Source organism: Gadus macrocephalus, chromosome 13, assembly GCF_031168955.1.
Source record: "Gadus macrocephalus chromosome 13, ASM3116895v1".
NCBI classification, from domain to species: domain Eukaryota; kingdom Metazoa; phylum Chordata; class Actinopteri; order Gadiformes; family Gadidae; genus Gadus; species Gadus macrocephalus.
Genome location: NC_082394.1, coordinates 21,870,086 through 21,893,966, shown reverse-complemented (window position 1 = coordinate 21,893,966; position 23,881 = coordinate 21,870,086). Strand labels below are relative to the sequence as shown.

At 44.0% G+C, this 23,881-nt stretch overlaps 2 protein-coding genes and 1 long non-coding RNA gene across 6 annotated transcripts in view; all 3 read right to left on the bottom strand.

The window, feature by feature from the left end:
• LOC132470486 (calcium/calmodulin-dependent protein kinase type 1D-like) overlaps window positions 1-2,466 on the bottom strand; it is a 60,313-nt gene extending 57,847 nt beyond the window's left edge. The window contains exons 1-2 of one of the 3 annotated variants that reach the window (XM_060069155.1): window positions 2,350-2,466; window positions 929-1,041 (exon numbers count right to left, since the gene is read on the bottom strand). In XM_060069155.1, coding sequence (XP_059925138.1) covers window positions 929-1,014 — 86 coding nt within the window. In that variant the 5' untranslated portion in view covers window positions 1,015-1,041; window positions 2,350-2,466. Of the gene's footprint in view, window positions 1-928; window positions 1,042-1,599; window positions 2,154-2,233 lie in introns of those variants that run through there. The other 2 variants (XM_060069157.1, XM_060069156.1) reach the window with 2 other exon arrangements.
• A 599-nt stretch (window positions 2,467-3,065) lies between these two features.
• On the bottom strand, window positions 3,066-23,242 carry nampt2 (nicotinamide phosphoribosyltransferase 2). Of its 2 annotated transcripts, none has more exons than XM_060069154.1 (11): window positions 22,962-23,242; window positions 20,504-20,639; window positions 19,598-19,701; window positions 19,154-19,282; window positions 13,894-14,052; window positions 13,270-13,400; window positions 12,517-12,742; window positions 10,785-10,904; window positions 7,400-7,540; window positions 5,519-5,644; window positions 3,066-4,238 (listed from the first exon to the last, which is right to left on the bottom strand). In XM_060069154.1, exons 1-11 carry the CDS (start codon window positions 23,007-23,009, stop codon window positions 4,068-4,070), a joined length of 1,491 nt encoding a protein of 496 aa, XP_059925137.1. In that variant the 5' UTR covers window positions 23,010-23,242; the 3' UTR covers window positions 3,066-4,067. The 2 variants fall into 2 exon arrangements, with proteins under 2 accessions (XP_059925137.1, XP_059925135.1); XM_060069152.1 differs by lacking the exon at window positions 22,962-23,242 and adding an exon at window positions 22,450-22,577.
• Window positions 14,344-16,478, bottom strand: LOC132470490 (uncharacterized). Its single transcript, XR_009528652.1, has 2 exons — window positions 14,801-16,478; window positions 14,344-14,408 (listed from the first exon to the last, which is right to left on the bottom strand). It is a non-coding gene; the product is annotated as an uncharacterized LOC132470490 (long non-coding RNA).
• Window positions 23,243-23,881: the final 639 nt, after the last annotated feature.

Genomic DNA, 23,881 nt, shown 5'->3' with positions numbered 1-23,881 from the left:
CTTCGAGAATGAGTCTCTCGTCGTCCATGTTGCCGACCCTCTGAGACCCACCGGTCATGACGTAATAATGTTGATGTGAAGTCACATGAGCTGAGTATTGTGTTTTATTTTGAAAATTGACCGGATGCTCTATGGCTTTTACTTTTCACTTCCTGCCCTGCTCGACCTGCTCTGTCGAAATTGACGCGGTTTAGCAGCGGCTCGCGGCAAAAATAGAATTGGACGGAAAGATAGCGCCGCGGCGCAGCACGCCGCTCCTGGGACGCTGCTGAAACGTTCCGCGGCGCGCCCGGTGGAAATGGTCTCATTGATTATAGTGGAAGCGATCAGCAGCGGTGACCGCGGCGCAGCCGTCCCGCGGCGCGTACGCCTCCGGTGGAATCGAGCCTTCACCATGTTGATACAGTGACGCTTAAAGAGATCGACTTTCGTGGTACAGCTAACCCAGGCTTTCAGCTCAACATACCTCGCTAACCCTCTAATCGACCTTCGTAGTACAGGCCCCAGACCTCTCGCTTATGATGCTACAATGCTAACAATGCTAACAAACAAGAGTATTTCTGCATCCGGTACGTCATGAGCGTCATAGGGTTAGGCTCCCATGATTCAGAAGCATATCTCTCCTTGATGTTGCCCACTTGCCCTGTGCCATTGAGCAGTTTACATATTACACCATTTTGGAATCCGGTGTCACGGTCCATTCGATAATATGTCCGTGAGTGGGACCGACCAAAAGGGGACGTGCCTCGGTGAAATGCTGCAAGAAAGCTGGGAGATTTACCACTTTTCAACTCGTGCGGCTGGTGTATGCTGCATCTCAAACACACCATAAATCCCAGAGTACAACCTTTCGAGGAGGCAAGAAGACCAGCACAATAGCATTACTCCTGGATCAATCCCAACCATTCCATCACAGTGCAGGACTTACGCTCCCATTTTGCCCTTGAAGTCAAACACCTCCTTGATGTTGTTGGTGCTCTTCTTCCAGCTGCAGGAGATCTCTTTACGCCCCATGGTGGCGCTGGTGTGCCTCCGACACCCCTTAACATAGTCACATTAACATGACATATTAACATACACAGGTCATCTCCAAACACCCCTCAACATGACATAGTAACATACACAGGTCATATCCAAACACCCCTTAAAATGACAGATTAATATACACAGGCCCTCTTTTTAAACACCCCTTAAAATGACAAATTAACAAATACAGGTCATCCCTTTAAACAGGCCTTAACATGACATATTAAGATACACAGACCATCCCTTTAAACAGCCCTTACCATGGAAATATTAACATGAAATATTAACATACACAGGCCATCTCCAAACACCCCTTAACATGACCTTAACATACACAGGCCATCTCTTTAAACATCCCTTAACTGCTACTGACTATGCATATATTCATAGAAAGCATATCTTAACCATAAGCAGCAGTATATTACACCAGACAGACAAAAAGACAGACAGATCTAGGGAAAAGTGATAGTACTAATAGTTATCGGTTTCCCTTGAGCAAGAATTGGAAACACGTAATGTAAGGGTTTTTCATTCCAAATGTTTTGAAGAGCTTTCTCACAGCTTAGACCTTACATGAGCAGTGTGCCCGCACTGGGCTTCACCCTGCCTCAGTCCTGGAGGTTCAAATCCTTCCTGGGCCTATGGTTATAGAAGGTCCAAAAGGGGAGCAGATTATCAGGCGTGAGGCAGCAGCAGACCGTGTGATTCCTCCATCCCTCCCTCCTCTTGTGAGGAGATTAGGCTCCAAGTAGAATCCCTTGCATTATAACCACTGGGCGGCCTCAACAGATCCTGCCCGTAATACTGAGAAAGGTCATAACCTCTTCAATCACACACAGCCTTTCCTACTTTTAAATGTGACATGAATACCAAGCCGTCCTTCCATTGTCAATAAGATTCAAAGGCCATTGAGTCATAAATTGTGATAGTTACATTCTTATAAAGATATATAGACTACAGTAGTCCTTCAGACTTAAATGTGAAGAAAAACAACCAGCAACGGTACGTGATCAATTAAGAAATGTGATACATTTTTCCGTTATTTAATGTCACTGATCTCTATCTCTCCTTCACCGATGCCTGTATTCAATAATTCGGTGCTATTTTCTATACTATATATATGTTATTCCAAAGAAAAAATCAAATGATTTGCTACAGAGTGGAAGAAGGCAAACATTACAATAAAACCACTGTAGGGAATTCCTACCTTAGTTCGAAGGCCTACTCGTTAATTAGTCCCTTTATGAAGCCTTAGCTCGCAATGAAACTTCAACACACATGGACACACGGTACAGGTGAATAACAACCAGAGAAGCTCTTTACCTCGGCGGCGGACGGCCTGGCGCTCGCTGGGGATCGGGACGCGTCTGAGGAGCGTCTGGACGCTCAGGACGCCGCGAGTCTCCTGTGCGCTGGCCGTGGGCGGGGCTTGATGCGTTAATTAAGAATATGGTGGGTTGAATGTTTTGATTATGTCGGGCTATTGGGTGAAGGCGATGCAGAGTAGAAGGAAAAGCAAAGACTTCTTTGCATTTATTAAAAACTAGATAGACCAAGAGTCATCTGACATGATGTATATATCACTTTGTCTATTATTCTGTATCTGTACTCTTCGAATAAAAACTTGTTTATATATATAAATAGATAAAAAACCTTTGTAACATCAGTTACTGCAGGTTTATGCCATACCAGGATGTATGCATGGTACCTTTTTGGACTAGATATGTTTGCGTTGCACAGCACATCAATTGTTGGCCATTGTGGTCAACCAATGACTGTTTTAGTGAGTTTAGCTTGTGTATCTATTGGAGTAGCAGGAAGATTTATCACAAAAACTCAAGATCATTGTGGATGCATTAACAGTAGTGTAACAACAAATGGTGCTCTTTTGATTTCTTGTTAACCTATTTGGATGACTATAGCTGAAGTTTGGGATGTTTTTAGTTTGATCACAGCTTAATACGTTATCTGGTATGGATGAAGGTTTTCCATCGGTCCAAGCTTGACTATTTCACTTTGACAAAAAGACACATTATAACTGAAAGTAGAATTGTATTTTAATGTTTTAATTAGTATTCATTAATGTTAATTTAGGCATTTTACCTATTTTTTTTGTGCTTTAAAATGAATAAACGAGTAACCAGGCACTTTGTAATCCAAATCCTCTGAAAGGGTAGGTGCTCTTCGGATTTCCCAGTGAGCCCCTGCACACATGTTCACACCAGTTCTCCTGTTGCAGACACCAGTTCTCATCCTCCTGTCCAGTCCTCCTGTTGCAGGACTGCGTGGCGATGGGCTTCATCGCACATTACATCATATTCCTGCTTTAAAGAACAGCCGCTTCTTTAAAGAAATGCTGAGACAGAGCGAGTCTTTAGTACAATTACTCAATTTCCACACATTTGAATATAAATGGCATAGGACAAAGTTTCTTAAGGAAGGATGATGAATACTAAAATCAGACAAAATTCACAAAGTTAAAAACCTCTTCTATCATGTAATCATACAAAAATACAGATTTAAAATTATTCAATTCCAGTAAAGTCAGTAAGCCTTTTCGCTTTCATACCAAAGCAGGGCACTGTGGTTTGTGAGGCTGAACAGAGAAAGCGCCCGTCCAAGGCAACGCTAAACGCACATCAAATCTAGGTTGACTCCATCATTTTTTTCTTTTTTCTCCAACATTTTGCACCAAAGCAAACATTAGAAGGCATCGCAGCATAGCAAAGCACATCTTGGTCTTGGCTCCATTAAACATCCGATACAGGGCTACTGCGGGAAACCACCAGTACATAACACTACTGTCGTCATCGTTTTAAATAACAGGAAAAACAGAATGAAAGAAAGAAAAGAATGGAAGAACGAAATAGATTCATAAATCTACCCTGAGTTTGGATTATTGCGGTCATGGTGGAACAACAATGTCTTATTGATTATCACAGGGGAATGGTGGTGTTGGGTACATCCTGTCCACACACTGAACATCTAGTGAGATGCAGCCATAGAAAAGGGCTTCAGGCTGCTCTTCACCCCCCCACCCGTCAGTGCTGTCCGTTGAGGATGTGGAGCCCCCCCCCGGACCCCTTATGCTCCCCGTTGTGCCGGGGTGGGGCAACCTCGTCCTCCTCCGTCAGTTGGGCCTTCCTGCGGATCTCCTCCAGAGAGTAGTCCTGCAGCAGGGAGCCGTTCTCAAACACCTTCACAAGGAGGTCCTGAGGAGGAGGAGAAGAGACAGTAAAGAGGATGCATCAGAGAGGAACCCCTCTCAAACAGTAACCAGGAGGTCAGTAAAGACGATCAGATCACCTTCTCCTTTCTAATCATGTATCAAAGTTACAATAATCTTGACGTTGGGAGAAGAGAAGCCAATGAGCAGCTGATTTGGGCAGTGTAGGGATGGCTGTTTAATAACAAGGTAAAGCACTTTAATAGCTCAGCGTCTTGTCCAGTTCGTTTCGGAGTGTTCCCAAAATGCACCGTCCAGGACGCTGCGGCCACTCTGCCCAGTGATTGACCTCAACATGGTGTTAGCGGTACACAAGAAGAGCACTGTGTGCAAACAACACGGGACAACCCTACAAATAGTCAAAGGGATTTTACCAGTCCAACCCAAATACCCTTATTATATTCAAAAGATATTACGATTTTAACTTAAGTTCAAAATTGTAGCTTACACTTTCACAGAATATTTCCCATCATAACTTTTATGAACATGCTCTAATGGGGGCCGAGAGTAAAACTTACTAATATCATGCATTCTGAAAGGTGTAAAGAAATGATGTGGGGCATCACCTGTAGTGGTGCTCCAAGGCTACCCACCCACACACACACGATCGGGTTCAAGATATATTCATTCATGAAAAAGAGACATAAAAGTCTCAGAGTAGGAAGTAACTCCTCACTAGGCTGATGATGTAACTTTGCTGCCATCTAAAGGATATAGAGGGATTTACAAGGAGGTGGCGGAGAAGGTAGGTCAGTCAATCTGGTAAACTTCAGCCTGCATCAAACCTTAAGAGTAACCTGGAACCATTTTGGTTTCAACGTATTAGTCTGTCTTCAATGATCTCACACATCTGTTAATTTTCTCCTCCGTTTATGTTTCGTCTCCACAAACCTGTTATCTGAACCACCCTGCTCTGACCTCACTTCCTATTCTCCTGTAGTGTTGACACCGTGAGGCTACGCTAAAGGGTGGATGTCCGGGAGCGGTTGACGCTGGCTGCTCCGGGAGGGTGGAGCGTCTCTGGCGCTATGTAGCACAATGCTACGATGTGACGCGCCCTTGATCCTACCACACCGCTCAGGACTCAGACCCAAACCAGACTACATGCAGCACAACACACACATCCCACAGCTGCCAGGGGTTGTCAGCATGGAGATAATTCCTCCCCTGGAGATAACTTCTCCCCCTCCTTGGTAGAGCTCCCAGCCCAGACATTGGTTCTTATTTCAGTGACAAGGAAGGGAATAGAAAGTGAACGAGACCCACCTCCTCAGGCTTGCCCACCCCTTTCTCCAGCGTCTCCAGCAGGCCGTCAGAGTTCCTACTCAGGGTCAGCTGGCCCCTCTTGGAGCCCTTGGAGGGATCAGTCATGGGCAGCTTGTACACGTCCATCTAGCATAAGAACCACAGAGTCAGGAGCCCGCTCCGTCTCAGAGAGAGCCACAGAGTCAGGGGACCGCTCCGTCTCAGAGAGAGCCACACAGAGTCAGGGGCCCGCTCCGTCTCAGAGAGAGCCACACTGTCGTGGAAGTATTAATCATAACTATAATTATAAAAATATTAGATTAGCCTTGTTTATATATATAAATACTAGTCACTTTAAAATGTATTTTATACATTGGTCATTGGTCCTACAGTTACCTCCCTTCCTCCCTCTGACTGAGAGGTGTTAAGATAGTTTACATTTGTATTGCTACTGTAGCAACAAAGTCTGATACTAAGGCCATGCCCATCGACTGATATCTTTGTTGACTAGATTGCTTTAACTGTCGTGCAGCCCCACCCTCGCATACTTGCATACCCACTTCCCCCATAGTGTATTGCAGTTTAAAGGGGACATATTATGAAAACACCACTTTTCCTGAGATTTGGGATGTTGTTTTGGGTCTCTGGTGCTCCCACACGCATATAAACTTTGAAAAAAGTCTGTACATGTCTTTTTGAGTGAGATATGCATTTCTGAAAGTACCCCGCCTACAATTACCAAACGAGCGTGTCTGTTTTGGCGCCCCCTCCTACGTAGGAAGGGGGCACATTTGAATATTACCTCCCACTTCCCCACCCCCCTCCAATCAGAGCATAGCTAGGATTTTGTGGACCAGCGGACGAGCGCTGGGCGGAGATGTTTTCGGAAGCAGACATTTCAGAAGCAGCTCCGGCGGGGGGGAGCTCAGCGGCAGCCCGGCACCTCAGCTCCGAGAGTAAAATCCCTTTCTCCGCCGGAGCTGCCGGACTGCCGCCGAGCTCCCCCCGCCGTAGCTGCCGGACTGCCGCCGAAGCTTCGGCGGCAGTCCGGCAGCTCCGGGAGTACAGTCCCTTTCTCCTCCATGTTGCGGTTCAATATGGACTTCACAGAGTCAAGGCCAAAGTTCCTTTCCCCCCAATTCTTCTCAACCATGGCCAAGATAACCCCCACTACGAGTCTTTATGATTCATAATATCATCCGAGGCGCACATAGCTTTTGGCCGTGATATGAGATATAATATTATATAAATACCTATATTATATAATAATATTATTATTGTTATTATTATTATTATAATTATTATATTATATTATATAGATATAGAGCTCCAGGAGTCTGCAAACTGCAACAATCACTTCTCCATGCTGTGGTTCACTCTGACAGCTCATTGGTCAATGGGCAGCAGCTAATTTGCATTAAATCTACAGACACCAGAAACAGAGCATACTGAAGGGACTGAAACAGAGGGGAATAGCGGTAGTGAGATTTTCTTTACAAAAAACTATTTCCAGCAAACAGCTTCAAAAACATGTTTTCAGGAACTCATATACTATGTTTACTTGTTGGGAAAACACCATAATATGTCTCCTTTAACTTGGCCTCTCCATGACACCTCAACCATGACAAATTCTAAACTTTCTATGATTGACACTCCCACTCTTTGTTACCTTTGTATTTACTACCCACAATGCAAAAGTTCCCCTATAAGAATCTTGGTCACCCATTGTCTTACTGAATGTATCCTTGGTAACTTAGCTGCCTGTACTTTCCCATGATCATGCTCTAATATTGAATCAAATATTTTGCTGGCCGACATGTCCGAAAAATAAGTTTTTCTTCATCACACAGTCAGGAGGCAGCTCCATCTCTGAGAGAAGCCCTCAAGCGCCCCTGGACCTACCCCCTGGCCGTTGCTCTCCACGTAGCTGCATTTGAAGGCGCAGTTCAGCGTGTCTCGGTTGATCTTCTGCAGCAGGGCGCTGCCGCAGCCGAAGAACACGTTCTCCGAACTCCAGCCCTCATCCCTCAGCTTCTGCAGGATCTGCAGAGGGGGTACACACCAGGGTCAGAGGGAACACAGACTGGGTAGTTTAATACTATGCCTTTAAGAGATCCCGGTTAGTTTAATACTATGCCTTTAAGAGACGCTGGGTAGTTTAATGCTATGCCTTCAAGACACCAAGAGATGCTGGGTAGTTTAATACTATGCCTTTAAAGCAGAGGTCTTCAACAGGGGTCCGCGGAGGTACTGCAGGGGGGTCACGAAAGTTTTGGTTGATTACTTCTTTTTTTTATATTCCCCCCACAATTTTTTCCACAAATTGAAATTACTTTAAATACACATTAACATGAATCCAACCCTCTAGCTGCGTTTGATCCGATTTCTAATCGGAATAGATCTATTCCTATCATGCGATCCGAATGTACTATATATATGGCATTTACAAAAGTGGTAAGCGTACGTTCGTATGTCTCTCCCGCACACCTGACACATCTGGACGCGACATTTGTATGTATTTGATTTTAATGAAAGCCCAGCAGGAGAGAGCTTTTCTCTACCTGCTCCTTCAATTAGAAAGAAGGACAGCACAGCAACGTCTGTTTCTCGTCCGGTCTTTATATCTACCCCCTCCTCCGTCGCAAACAATACGTATTTGGATGAGAGTGCACAGCCAAGACTGTTGGGAGAGAGAGAGAGAGTTCTGTTATGTAAGGGATAATGTACAGAACACCGGTCATTATAGGGAAAATAAGCGATCAGCAGAGAAATAGTCCTTCAAAGATGTTGACGTCGCTTAGCAACCGACTACTTGCGGAGTGGTAAGAAAGACACTAACAAACTTCACTAATTTTCGTTTCCACATTTATATTTTAAAAATGTCCATTAGAATAGCTTTTATGCATGATTACATGCAATTGACAGACATTAGTGATCTTGGCAGGTATCAGTTTATTATGTTATGTTATGTTTATGAATGGCAGTGGCATGGCCACCCTACTCACTGTACCTTGCACATGTTTAAAATAAAAACATTAATAAATGAACCTTTGCATTATTTGAATATCTTAGTATTGAATGCTAAATAACAAGGTACATTTAATCATGGCACTATAGGACCAGTTTTATATAAAACATAATTTTACACAATATATAAGTAGGGGGTCCCCGCTCCATCTCTCCATCAGTTTGGGGGTCCATGGCCTGGAAAACGTTGAAGACCCCTGCTTTAAAGAGATGCTTGGTTCTTTAATACTATTTCTTTAAGAGGTACTGGGTAGTTTAAAGTGGAAATGAAGCAATGAGAACTGTGACAATTTTTTGGTTGCTTTTTCATTTTTGAAAATACATGGATTTTCATTAAACCTGAAATTCAAGTAGTTTCACTGGAAAATTACATGTTGATAACGACTTTCGCAACTAGGGCGCGGCCATGTTTTAAAAATGCAGGCGCTACATCATCAGAATGGTTAGCGCTTTCAAATAAACATGTCAAATCTTGGAAGAAGAACAGGGGGGTCATTTTGTATTGCCCCTGGCTGTTCAAACAAATATTATCGGGTAAAAGAGAGTGGTAAAATAGTTATTTCCATGTCATTCCTGTCAAGAAGCCTAAACTGCTCCGAAGATGGTTAGCTGCATTGAAACGCCTCAGCCCCCGAATGGGATCAGGGCAGAGAGTATGTAGCGACCACTTTATAGAGGCTGATTACATTGAAGAGGGAGCTTTTGCTGTCCCACCAATCGCCTGAAGCCAGATGATGTGCCAACAATTTTTAATTTTAGTGGCTATAGTGCTGGAGATACGGACAGACCTGTCAAATCGGACCCGGGCGCTGCTCTTATGCGCAGAGAAAGAGCGCAGAGGAACGAGAGGTAAACTTAGCTTCTAGTACTAGAGAAACAGAGAAATGAGTACACTCACTGTTTGAAGATTGTCTTGTTTGCAGACTTGCTCGCTCCATGCTCTTGATAATTTCGAATCCATCGCCAAAATAATCCATTGATTTCGGAAATAATCCATTTGCAAACACTGTCGGTTGCACTATTTTCGCACATTCATGTGCACACCCAAATGGCACGACAATTACATGTATCATGAAATGAACGAACTGTAAGGCAGCATGGTAGCCCAGCTGCTGCACCCGTGTACTACTTTTCATAGCTGTAAACAACATCCTGTTGACGGGCAGAGCCGGGAGATGTCAGTTATTATCTCCTCCACATTATCTCCTCCATGTATATAAAAAAAAAAAATATATATATATATATATATATATATATATATATATATATATATATATATATATATATATATATATATATATATATATATATATATATATATTATACAACGGGGGGCCTAAATCCAGCGATCTGATAGGTTTCTAACTGTTGTATAATGAGCGTATACATAACTGCTATGACGCCCAATCATTTTGTGAAAGTTTGCATATCACTCCTGGAAGTAGAAACGGTTACAATACAAAGTATAAAAGTAGTTTATGTTGTTACTCCGGGAGTGAGCAAGGCGATGGAGAGACTAACGAAAGCTTAGGCACACGGTGAGTGAACTGCTCCCATAGGATAAATTGCCGGCGAACTGCTCTAGCCGAGCCTTCTCTCGGAGGGACGCTAAAGTGTGTTGCATAGCGACCGTCGTGCATTTTGAAGGCAGCCAGGAGGGACTACTTTTTTGTATTCTTTAATAAAACGGCTACTTTGACTTTCTTGGTTTCTTTTTAAATGTAGTGTGTCTATGACGTGCGCGTCATAGTGAGATTAGCCTTGTTTCTATTGTTCTACGGTTACTATTATGGCAAAACGAAAGTCAATCAGATCGCTGGATTTAGGCCCCCCGTTGTATAAATATATATATATATATATATATATATATATATATATATATAATGTGCAATATATATCCATTTTGTTGATGCAGTAAGCTACCAGAGAGGCTATGAGCCGCTATGTAAACAACATAGAATGTTACCAACCATTCTCGTGACGTCATCGTATTCTGAAAACAGAGATGGCGGCGCACAGGCTGAAAACATTATAATTTATGCAACTTGTTTGTGCTTTATTCTGAATAATGGGTCATATTTCCGACTTTATTTGTATTTATGGTATATTGAAATATTTAACTAGTGCTATAGACATCTGTTTTATTTGATTGCTTCCTTTCCACTTTAATACTATGCCTTTAAGATACCTAGAGGTGCTGGGAAGTTTAATAGTATGCCTTTAAGAGATGCTGGGCACAGAGAAAAGCGTTTGCAGTGACCTGTTCGATGGAGCCCAGGTCAATGCCGTCCCCCTGGATGATCCGCAGGTACGACGGCAGCAGCTTGTAGCCCATGGAGTTCACAGAGCTTCCGAAGCACTCCTCCAGGATCTGGATCACCTGAGACAACACAAGGCCTTTAGTGACATGAAGGGTCACTAAAGGCCATGCTGTAGGCCACTAGAGCACGGGGCGGCATGCGGCTCAGGAGGTAGAGCGGGTTGGCTGGTAACCGGAAGGTTTCTGGTTTGATCCCTGGTGTCAAGGTGTCCCTGAGCAAGACACCTCACCCGGACCGCTCCTGATGAGCTGGATGTCGCCTTGCATGGTTGACACCGCCGGGGGTGTATGAATGTGTGCATGAATGGGTGAATGTGAGGCAATATTGTAAAGCGCTTTGAGTGGCTACTGGTTAGAAAAGAGCTATTTAAATGCAGTACATTTACCATTTACCATTTAGCTCAGGGCCAACAGTCCTATTAGAATCCATGGCGGTACAAGGCCCGGAAACTAAAACATGGACTGTGCACCCTTTGTAGCTTTGTTAACGGAGACATATTATGGTGTTTTAATAACATAACAAGTAAACATAGTATTTGAGTTCCAGAAAACATGTTTTTGAAATGTCTGTTTGCTGGAAATAGCTAGGAAAAAAAAAAGTAGGGAAAAAAAATCTCACTAATGCTATTCCCCTATGTTTCAATTGCTTCAGAATGTGCTGTTTCTGGTGTCTGTAGCTTTAATGCAAATTAGCTGCTGCCCATTGACCAATGAGCTGTCAGGCTGAACCACAGCATGGAGGAGAAGGGATTGTTGCTGTTTGCAGACTCCTGGAGCTCTATATCTATATAATATAATATAATAATAATATTATTATATATGGGTATTTATATAATATTATATCTAATATCACGGACAAAAGCTATGTGCGCCTCGGATGATATTATGAATCATAAAGACTGCGTCTGACGTCTCTGGTACTTAAGTAAAGACTCATAGTCGGGGATATCTCGGCCATTGTTGAGAAGAATCGGGGGAAAGGAACTTTAGCCTTGACTCTCTGAAGTCCATGAACCGCGAAATGGAGGAGAAAGGGATTGTACTCCGGGAGCTGAGCTGGGAGGTAATATTCAACTGTGCCCCCTTCCTACGTAGGAGGGTGTGCCGAAACTGACTCGCTAGTTTGGTAACTGTATGCGGTACTTTCAGAAATGCATATCTCACTCAAAAAAATCACATACTGACTTTTTTCAAAGTTTGTATGCGTGTTGGAGCACCAGAGACCCAAAACAACACCCCAAATCTCAGGAAAAGTGTTGTTTTCATAATATGTCCCCTTTAAGTAAAAATCGACTCTTTTTCTACTATTTTAAAGTTAAGCGTAGTTCTACAGGGGCCGGACGACATGGGGTGGATTTGAAACATTTGCAGACACTGGTGTTCAGCTTGTCTTCCATACGTATATATTTGAACCAGAGTTCAACCAAAGTCATTATGATTATAACATAATGCAACGTATGTATTCAGCGTGTATTGTGAATTGATTCTGAGAGTGGAACAAAATACAAATTGAGGATGATGATCAGGGAAGAACTTCCTGCTGTGACACCCACTGTGTTTTCCATCTGGGATTACTTCATGACCATGGTATCTTATCTTGTTTCCCTCCCACAATGCAGTACGCTCCTCTCCCCTGAGCTCCAGCGGCAGATCGAGGCGGTAAGGTCTGTACCTGGAGCAGGGTCTCGGTGGGGTCCCCGGAGTCGGGCCGGATCACCAGACAGGAGTCCTCGGAGCGCTCCATCACGCGGTCCTTCAGCTTGTCCCCCCAGATGTGCTTGCAGGCCTTGAAAATGTCGTAGCTGTCGCTGACCACGGACACCGGGCTGGTGGGGAACTGCTCTAGCATCTGCTCAAAGGCCTCCTTCTCTCTGCTTCGCCCCCAGGAGATGATGGTGCTTTTCAGAAAAGACCAAGAAGAATGAGAAGCCATGTGACCTTCAATTCACAACATTTCGGCCAGGAAGCATTATGCATACATTTGATCTTCCAATGGCTTCACAGAGTTATTAGTGTGTGTTGTTATCGGCTGCTATTGATGCTGTTATCTACTTACCATAACACACAAACATTTCATTTTCTGCAAACACCATACAGGTGTCTATTACAATACTGCAAAGGTTTTGTACCTTTAGAGATAAGGAGGGTGAAAGTGCATACTATCGCTGTCCGTGTGAATAATATATATGTATTTATGAAACGGGAAGCTCAAATCAAGCCTTATGATTGGTTCATATATGACGTCTAATTCCATTGCACAGTTCCGTAGGTCTCTGCGTCTGAGAAACTAAAGTGAGCTAGCTACGGTGTTTAGCTAGCTTAAACAAAGCTCCATATGTCCCTCCTTGACTGCAGCAGAGGGCTGCACTTTAGCGGTGACACAGAACCACGTACCACCGCTTGATGCCACGGCTCCAACACATACCTATGTTCCGCTGCCGGGATGGAAAAGCCGGCCATAGGACAGCTGTAGTAGCGCTGCGCCATCAGCAGTCCTGCCACCGTGTCTGTGCTACAGAAGTTTACCAGGTGAGCGGCTCCTCCCAGAGCTGCTGACTGGGGAGCAGCAGGAGAGGGGATTGCGTTACGGTGAGTCAACGCGCCACAGGTCTGGGGTCAGGGCCCGAGGACCTTTACACAGCACAAGCTCAAAGTGGCAGCCACAGCTCATTGCAGTACCATATTTACTTTTTTATTATGTTACATTTACATTTGGGGCAATTAGCAGATGCTTTTATGCAAAGTGACTTAGAACAAGTACATTTGTCAGAAGAAAGAAACAATATATCGCTGTCGGTATAGTAAGGATGTTCAAATAACCAAGTGCGAAGCACTAAAAATTCCCTTTATACAACAAACTTAGCCAGGATAAGGATTTTTCTTTGTGCCAGGCCGACGACATACAATAAGTGCATACATTAAGTTATGTTACATATATTATAGTTATTTGTTGACATTTTTTTTAATATTGACCTCCATTTCAACAAACAAGGCATTGATGTAAACACCATTCACATAAACCTCATCAGACAGCTGTCCTGGAACCCACCTCCTGGGAGGAGACGCCGCGATAGCCGAAGTCGTGCAGCCGAGTATCCAGGCCCTCGGTGCTCCCACTGCTGGCCCGCAGGTGCTTGGCCAGGATCTTCTTGAACTCCCTAGACACCGTGGCAACCGTTATAGGGTACCACATCTGGACCAGCATGGTCTGGCCAGTGGAGAGAGAGGGTACGAGAGGGAGTGAAGATGGGAGTAAAGATAGGAGTAAAGATAGGAGTGAAGATAGGAGTGAAGATAGGAGTGAAGATAGTTATTCTCCAAACGCTGGCTTAATCATGAAACATTGTTAAAATAATACATTTTATGTCGTAACTCAACGGCCACCCAACAGGCCTGTCTTCACCATCCTCTCTCGGTCCCCTGTATACATCTCCCATAGAGCAAATCAATGAGCGTTCTCTTGTTACGCGTGAGTGTATTAAAGGGATGATATAACGTCACATGTTGGGAGTTGGTCTAGCCATTACAGACCATTGTAAAATCTGCCTTTTCCTGTGTGGTGCACTCACACTAGGCCATCTGGCCGTGGCCGTTGGCCGTTTTCACACCTAACCGTGCTCAAATGGCCCCATTGTTCTCTGGCCTGCACTCACAGTAGGCCATCTGGCCATATGTTTACCGTTTACTGGGTAAGAAGGCTCGTCGCCTTTATTATGTCCGTGGTCGTCGCATGGACTTACGTCATCCAGCTCAGGTTGCATAGCCGTGCGTGTGCGCGTGTCGGCTCATTAGCATCTGTACTGTAGCGGCCCGTACCGTAGCAGCACACCTCTCCCAAGTGGCCAAATTGGCCTGGCCAGACTGGCCACACTCACACTGGCAGATTTGAGCACGGTTAGGTGTGAAAACGGCCACGGCCACGGCCAGATGGCCTAGTGTGAGTGCACCCAAGTGACATCACAAGTGGCCGTGTCCACCTAGATGTATGATGGATAGAAAAGTATAATTTGCTAAAGTTCACTGGGTAGGCTGGTCGACGGATCTAACCAGTATACATCTGGAAATGACAGACCACTTGTGTTGTCACTAAAAGAGAGGCAAAGGGAGATTTTCAAAAGGTTTGTAATGGCTAAACCCACTCACAGCTGGTGACATAACATCAGGGTTTCAGTTCGATTGATGTAAAAATCTGTTGTGACGTTTTGACCTTTTCCTAAAAAAGGTTCCTTCTGTCAGCTATCTGTTTTCCAGCCAGACCGTAACATGTTTCCTAAATAAGGCATCCAGCATATATTTGGTATCAACATCAGAGCCCATCCACAATATAATTCAAAACTTGTTGAGTTAGTTGGAAAAAACCGAAGCTACTGTGTTTTTGTAAGGAACAGACATTCTTCAACTGTCATATTAACTCTGAGTTTTCTTTACAGCGAACTACCTTATATATCGGGGCATGTATTTGTCTCGGTCCTCTTTCATAACTTTGCCTTGAGAAAGATGTGCGAGACTAGTAAGTGGAAGTGCCTCTTGTATTCTTTGGCCTTTTCAACCCCCTCCCCCATCCCACACAGGAGGAGAAGCTTAAAGAAAATCAACACATTTAAAAATAAATAAAGTGTATAGTAGGCCTTTTATTTAAAAACTAACACTACATTGACTTTGAGTTATTCATAGTTCCAGCTTCGTCTTCATATTGTCAGTCCACTTAGATTAACTATAGCTAATCATGCTACTTCTATTCAAGCAGGCATTTTAGACTGGGATATATTGCCGTTTTACTTTAACTAAGGTTTGTTAACAGAACTTTTGCATTGTCACTTTTGATACAATTATTGTGTGGGAGTGTGTGTGGAGAATGAATGGTTGAAGCCTGTACCTGTTGCGCATTGAGTAATCAGTGTGCAACAGGTTAAACCAGCCGTCACCACACACACACCCTGTCCTGGATGGCAGCGGAGCACCCTTGCCATGTTCAGTATCTTCTGCAATAAACCAGATCAACAAACCAGATTAAACCACATAGGTGACGCAGGGTGCATCACCTAGTTGGAGCATATCAACGGACTTGCTTCCTGTCGAAAAAAATGGTTAGGATGTAAATATATTACATGTAGATGTAACAATAACCGCAACACTAGGCCATCACAGAACTTCAATAAAACGTTATCTTTACAAATGCACCTAAAACGAAAATATAGTCAGGCTCATGCATTATTCCAAATACTAAAATACATTATTGAATTCAAAAAGGTATTTGGAGCATGTATTCACAACTATTGGATTAGTGAAAAGAACAAAGGGTCACCCATTAACACGCTCACACCTTTCTCAAGATTAAGTAGTGAAAGACGGCAAACCAAAACCTCACACACACACCAATAACACGTTAAGATTCAACGAATGGAGTAGTTAGCCGTAGCTTATTGCGAAAGGATGATGGCGACATGGCATATGATGCAACTCTAAAGACTTTGTCCCCCACTATCGATTCATTCATTACCATTGACAACGGACTAATATGGCCTCGGTGTTCTGACGTCCACAGGGTAGGAGTGGTTCGTTTCTACTTGACAATAAACCAAAGCAAACACTACAACCTTTTCATGAGAGTAGTAACATGTTGAGGTGCTTTACTTAAAGGTTGGGTATGCGATTTGCGAAACGCCAGCAGATTTTGAAAATACACAACTCAAATGGTCCTACCCCCTCTCCTTCAACGCTGACTCTGACTCCACCCATTCCAAGTACCTGGACGCGCAATCATGCACGAGCGCGAACAGAGATGCGCGAGAGCGAGCCAGGCTAGCGTAGGTTTTCGTTTAACAACATGGCACTACATTCAGCTGTAAGTTGCACCCAGTACCGCGGGAAGTAGGGGTGCTGGGGGTGCTGCAACACCCCCTGTCCGAGGCCCTGTCTTATCACAGAAAACGATCATTTCTAAAAACTCCGGCCAAAGTGGAGATTTCTGAAAACGCCGGTTATGTGTTGTCGTGTCAACGGGGAGAAACGGGATTTTAGGTTCTGAAGCGTCACATTATGCACCAGGAAATGCTTAACGTCATGTGAGCGCCCGCTGTACCGTATTGGTCCGAATATAAACACAAACCCCATTGTAAGACGACCTATATTTGGAAAAAAGATTTGAAGACCAGATCTTGTTTTTATGAATAAATAAATTGTATTCATTGAAATAATATACGAAAATAAAAAGGCATAGAATAAAACACTGCATTGCCACTAAACAGTAGTGCAAATAGGCCGTACTGATGTGTACACCAAAGACTATTCCTGACACTCCTCTGCCCCGCTGTGTTCGCTCTGGCTGTGGTCGCTCCGAACTGTTTCGGCCCGTGGCAAAGCGAGTCATCCTCGCTGCTGTCCAAGGCATTTTGAGACGCAGCATTTATTTAATGCTCATATGACCGGCTAGTGCTGAAAAAAGGTTATATGAAAAAGTGTGAGGGTGGTAGCGGTGGTGCGCTAAACTTGTTCTGTGAGCAGCTGGATGTGAACCATGGTGTGAAGAAAGTGAACACAACGATCGATTTTCAACTGTGCGCGCATGGACTGGTGTAATTGAGCTGCGCTGCTATATATCTTTTTTTATCAATGTAACGAGTTGCGAGTCTAGTGCAGGCTGAGTTTTTTTTTTCCAGCACCCCCTGCTGAGAATACGTTCTCGCGGCTATGGTTGCACCAGATGTTATAAACATTAAACGGTCACATAAATCATTACTATTTTTAGAAAATGTATGTTTGTTTCATATAATTGTATTGGAAGTCCTGGTTTTCACTAGGGTTGCTGCGGTGTGGACATTTTCACAACGAGTAGGCTAATACACTCGTCTCAACACCGGTATTACCGAGTATAAACGGTATAAACTTTGAAACTATGTCAACCGCCACACAAGCATCGGTTTTTAGACCCTTCTCGTCCTTCATTTGCCGTCAACGTTCGAAAGCAGCGCCTAGGATTATTCTTGATTTCAGTTTTTCTCTTTCAGCGTTTTTATTATCAATTACTCTCTGAAAAATAGTTTTCCTTCTCTTTGCTGGTGGTGGTGGTGGCATCTTGTCTGCCATGGAAATTGTCTTCTACTGCTAGGTCCAAATGTGGATTAACTAGTTCCAGTAGCTACCGCAGGATAACAACAAACAGGAGCTTGCTCTGGGTCACGAGCTCTGGGTCACGAGTACTGCACGAAGGGGTGGCGCGCGGGGCGCGGGGGAGGGGGAGTGCAGTACGACCGTTTGATTGACCTACTTACTGTCCAATGCAACGAGGTGGCAATCCAAATGATTGGCTGGAGTTTTTCGAGCCCTGCCCGTTCCACAGATGATTGACTTGTTTAATTTTCATGTCAGTACTTCTAACTCAGTGGCTGTAAGCGGGTTATGATAAGGATTTCAAGTAATTTTGCAAAAATGGCCAAAAAAGCAAATTCCGTACCCAACCTTTAAAGCCAACATATGCATAACACGCAATACATTTAGGCTCCCATTTAAGCGGGCATTCTCTGTTCAGTCGACAAATGAAGGCCACTTATTGTGATTCGCTTTGGAAAAAAGCCTAGACCGAATGGTTAAAATGTGATTATAATGCAGTACAGTGTTACAATGACCACAACATTACAAGACAGAAGAACAAAAATAGAATAACTTGTCTTTACTTGAAGTTGTAAATAATGTGCAATTGGAGTTGAATTATACTGGTAAATGACCAGCATATGACCAGTGTAGGGAGCCCATCTAGGCTGTCAGCGGTCCTGCAGTAGTGAACCACCATACACCATCTAGTGTCGTACACCACACAACACCATCTAGTGCGGTGCACCACACAATACCATCTAGTGTAAACCACACTACACTCATTACACTCAAACAAATTGCCCATAGTGGGATTGATAAAGTTGTATTGTACACCACATAGTGTGCTGCATCACACTACGCCACCTAGTGTAGTGCACCACACAACACCATCTAGTGTAGTGCCCCACACTATACTACACCATCTAGTGGCCCACTGGTGTCCCTCAACACAAACGCTTCTGCTGGTCTTAGGTTATTCAGTGGTGCCACTACTAGTGTTCAAACCTGAACTCAGTCCAGACATACCCGCTACAAACTCAAAGACTGCCCGACTCCCCTGAGGATGATGATGATGATGATGCTGCACAGAGCATGTTGTTAAAGGACCAACTTTTGATGTCTTCATGAAAGGCTGCGTACCCATAGCTCACCACAATATGTGTATTTAACTACTCCACAGTGTCCCACCTCTGACACAGCCCTCATGGTGACCGTACCTCTACGTAGTTGGTGAGCCAGAAGAACTCTGGGTCCGTGTTCTCCACGGTGAAGAGCACGTTTCCCCGCGGTACGACGCGGCCCTCAGGGACGGCTTTGATCCGTATGGGGAGCCAGCCGTCGTATTTCTGAGGAAAGAGGATGCTCGCACACTTAGTGAACGAGCAGTGATACCGTCTGTCCTCAGGCTCACTCACAGCCCCTCCCTAACCTCTCAGCATCAACCAACTCTTAGGCTAGCTACCACAGCATATGCTGTCTTTGTTGAAGATGATCATAAAGGTATCCCTATGGTTCTTAAAATTAATGCAATAATTATTTATTAGGACTGACATCATCGAAGATTGAGAAATACAGCTGAACTACACATACTGTAACTGTTACAAGACTAAATGGAGGCTAAGATCTGTCTGAGCGTAGAGAGAAAGGCTCGCCTTTCATACCTCCAGTATCTTCCTCCAGCCGTCTTCATCGAACACCGTCTGGCGGAAGTGCATCTGGTAGAAGACCTTGGCCTGCTGGATCTTCTCCTCCGTGACCACAGCACCTGAGGGAACGCATACAGACGGTGCTGAGAGGAACACAGAGCCAAGAACAACCAGCGCAGAACCAGAATATTTGACTAATAATATAGAGGATGACCAAGGGATCATTGTTCATTTTATTAGTCTACCGTCAAATGTGAAAGCATCCTGTAAGTTAGGGTTAGGGTTATTGCCCAACTCTATTTGGGTTAGGGTTAGTAATTTCTTTGAATAGGAGTAATATATTGCCAAACTCCATGGCAGGCTCACTGCTGAACCTTCTCTCTCTCAACCTGTCCTGCAGCCACAAAATATGGTTGCTACAATAAATATTGCCAATATTTATCTTCAGAGTGCACAAGACAGCGATAATTAGTGTGTGTGTGTGTGTGTGTGTGTGTGTGAAAAATAAAGGTCTATTGTAACGATAGTTTCTTTTGCCTTTCCTCAACCCCCCCCCCCCCCCCCCCCCCATAGTGGGCTAATCACTGGTACGTGAAAACAGAAGTGACCCCAAACAGTACTTGGGTTGCTATCAGTCAGGTGTGCTTGTTTTCTTTGCTTTATTTCTGTTAAATATTACCTTAGGACTAAAATCAACAGCGTCATCTGGTGAAATAAAGATCTGGATTCTACTTACTGAAGGGTGAGAAGGGGCAGCAAGAGTACCAGACATTATCTCCAACTATTATGTTGTATATTAGTTCATATTGTATATTAGTGTGCTCTGTGCCGTCTTTTTTACTATTGAAAAATGTTGCAATACATAATAATATTATATATATATATATAATATATAATATAATAATTGCTATGAAAAGGTACCTGTGAGGTACTTCTTCAGCAGGTACTGGAGCCCAAAGAACACCACCTCGTTGAACGGGGAACCCTTCTTGCACCGGCATTCAAAGTAGGAATAGATCTTGCTGACGTTGGGAGGGTATTGCTTGTAGTGCGTGATCTAGGAGAGAACGGGAAGAGAGAAGATGGCAAGGGTTTCCAGGGAAGACATTGAGATTGCATTTTGTTTGGTATGAAATTTGCTTTACAAATGGTAATGGCTTGATTGAGATGTTGCAGTGTGTAATATTGTCATTCCCAGACATTTCTCTGGATAAGAAAACTAATGATCACACATCTCTTTAGGAAACTTTTATTTGCCCCAAAATTTCTGAAACAACGTTCCACAAAATCCGAGAAGTAATGAACCATGTTATTGCATGCTAAACCTATAGGGTTTGAGGGCTCTTTTTTATTTTCTCCGTGCAGAATAAGACCATGTATTATAATTAATGACTTTAATGATTAGAGTGCTGGCCTGACTCTTGCTGTTGGTAGCTCAGAGAGTCACTGTTTGCTCTTTAATACGGTAAACAGAACCGTGGTTCCTAACCTAGTGATCCGAGACAACATGGTTGGGTCGATAACAACAGTGTTGTTGACCAATACAAAACTGGAATGGAATCCACACAAAACGGGACCTTCAACACACAAACATCCGTACGGTATCCAAACTCGTATGAATTAGGTTTCCATTTGTTCCCTTCCAGGAACATGTGGGAATGTGAACCGGAGTCCACATTCAGTCTCATCTAAACCCTGAACACTTTGGCCCCAAAGCTTTTGCTGCTGTCATGGTGCTTCTGTTAGAGGCCCTGAGATCATGGGATGCAGAGTGGCAGGATAATCAGCACAAGGCCTAATGAAATTAACCTGCTAGGTCCCATGATGCAAACGTGAGGGGAAACCAACAAGTGATCTACTGTGGTCCTAACTCTTTAACATAGCTCTGTTAGCAGGAGTTCATCCGTTTACATCGTTCCATCTAGTTCTGAACGGGTGGCTGGGTTCACAAAATGTCTCTAGAAAAACAAGTTTCCATTTCAGTTGAGGTAAACTACCTTAGGTAAATCAACCCTGAAGACCAAATTACACCAACACTCATCAATCAATTACATTTCTACAAATGGATCAATCACCTTCACATCATGTAATGCTCATAGCTTCAATCTGACATGTTGTTGTACATCTAGAGGCTTCATTATGTACATCGATTTGGAGGGTAATTTGCCAACTGGTTTTGTGATTAGATAAAGGTCATTAAATTGAAATGGCCTTGACCACACCTCAGAATGACGCTATAATTATACAAGCGTCATTACACAGGTAACAGCAGTACACTGGGACACTAAGACCTTAGTTCATCAAAAGATGGCTAATATAAACTATATGGCTACCTTCTATACATCTAGCCCAACAATCAAGCTTTCAAATACCATTTAGGTTTAAACTAATGAGAATGGCATCAGATTGTGATATGTTAATGAAATGATCATAACCCTGGCAGCCCGGCGGGTCTGAAGCTGAGCTCTCCACAATGTCCAATCAGCAGCTCCATCATTATCACTCTGTCCTGATATTCAAACGGTCCTCAACCCCTCTAAGATCCTGGTCCCCTCTCAGGCCCTGGTCTCGCCCTCTCAGGTCCTGGCCCCCTTTTCTCAGGACCAATTCCCCACCCAGGACCGGTCCCGCTCTCAGAACCAGTTCCCTCTCAGGAGCAGGCCCCCTCTCAGGAACAGTTCCTCGCCCAGGACCAGTTCCCCGCCCAGGACAGGTCCCCTCACAGGACCAGTTCCCTTCTGAGGAAGAGTACCCCACAAAGGACCAGTCCCCCTCTCAGGACTGGACCCCTGGGTTCAGTGGAGCTGAAAGGTCAGCCAGTAGGCATCGGGCCCACTTGGTTTCAGGAAACCGGAGAAGGAGCTTACGTTGCCGTGACATCCGACATTTAGGTGACCGATGCCGGTGGTGGGACGGTCCCACATGGGGCACGGGACCAGCCATCAGAAGATATGAAGCGAGTTAATGGAGGTCGGCGAAGCCTTCATTTTGTGACGAACCAAAGTGAAAACGAAACATAACATGCCTGTGTGTTTCGTTTTCCGTGAATCGCTAAGGTCATTCTCCTCAGAGAACAATACTCCCAAATGTTCACCCTTTCTCCTACAAACTCCATAACTCTATATGTTTAGAAACAGATATTATTAAGACCCGCCACATACAGATACATTTCGACCTTTTTCATTGAGATCAAGTGCCTGTGGTTTGGTCCCATTAAACCAAGTTCAGAACACCGTGGTTTATCATCCAAACCAGTCATGTTTATCATATTGTCTTTAAGCTTCGTCACATCATCCACAAGAAACCTCCTCACAACCAAGACCCTACTACACCCAGAGGAACAGCCCTGTCAGTCATCGGTAAGAGAAGGGTCACTCACCTTGTATGAATCTGTCGCTAGTAAGAGATTAAAATCATGTGCTGCCATTGTTATTATGAATGAGTTTGATTTCCTATTGGCCCCTTTTACTCGATATCACCAAATCGGACCCCGGATTATATTCGACTAGTTCCACCACTGGCAAACGTCAAGTAGCCTAACTTGGTGGTTTTTTTTAGTCGACAAACGAAAGTCGTGTGTGGACATTGTTTCCAGAAGAGCAGGGTTGTAAAGGGGCGGTGCGCCGTTCGTAAAGCAGCGCGTCATGAGGCACCGCCCCCCGTGCGTCACGGTGCCCCAGAGGCACAGAAAGAAGGGCAGAACACAGCAGCGGAGGCTTTATTCTGATATAGCCTACTCGTGTTTAGCGGCTGATTAGTGTAAATTCCATGTATTTTTAAATATATAGGCCTATTTAGGAGTATCTGGCCCAACGCGCAATGCTTTGTCTGATAATTGAAACAGGCCTACATAGTAGTACCCGCAATCACCACATGCCCCCCCTACGCATGAATGGTCTTAGAAACTGTTTATATTCTCACTCCCTCCCAGTCCTGTGAAAACACGCCACTTTGCTTTAATAAAACCCTGCGTACGGCGGCGCAATGGCATTAATGTCTAAATAAATCAGAAGTCATCCGACCTGTGAGCAGAAAAGAACAGATCGCTAAACGCAGTTTTGGAAGGTCGGTATGATTGCAAACAACTCTGGATGCTGAGCCACAGTAAGGAACCTTGCGTTGTACTCCCGACAAGTGGACATATGTACTTGTACATGTTTTATTAATCACACATACAACAAGGATTTTGCTCGGTCCAACAATCAGCACATCCAAGGTAGTGATTATTGTAAAAGCCCTTAATTAAACTGAGTCTTGTGGTCTGATACGACTACAGGGTGAATCTAGACTGGGTAGCCC

Coding starts and splice junctions, on each gene's coding strand:
- nampt2 (XM_060069152.1), bottom strand. CDS start 22,506: ATGTGGGACCGTCCCACCACCGGCATCGGTCACCTAAATGTCGGATGT. Junction 13,401..13,893: donor GCGGCGTCTCCTCCCAGGAG/GTGGGTTCCAGG, acceptor GCTGCTCCCCAG/TCAGCAGCTCTGGGAGGAGC. Junction 7,541..10,784: donor ACCTGGGCTCCATCGAACAG/GTCACTGCAAAC, acceptor CCCCCTCTGCAG/ATCCTGCAGAAGCTGAGGGA.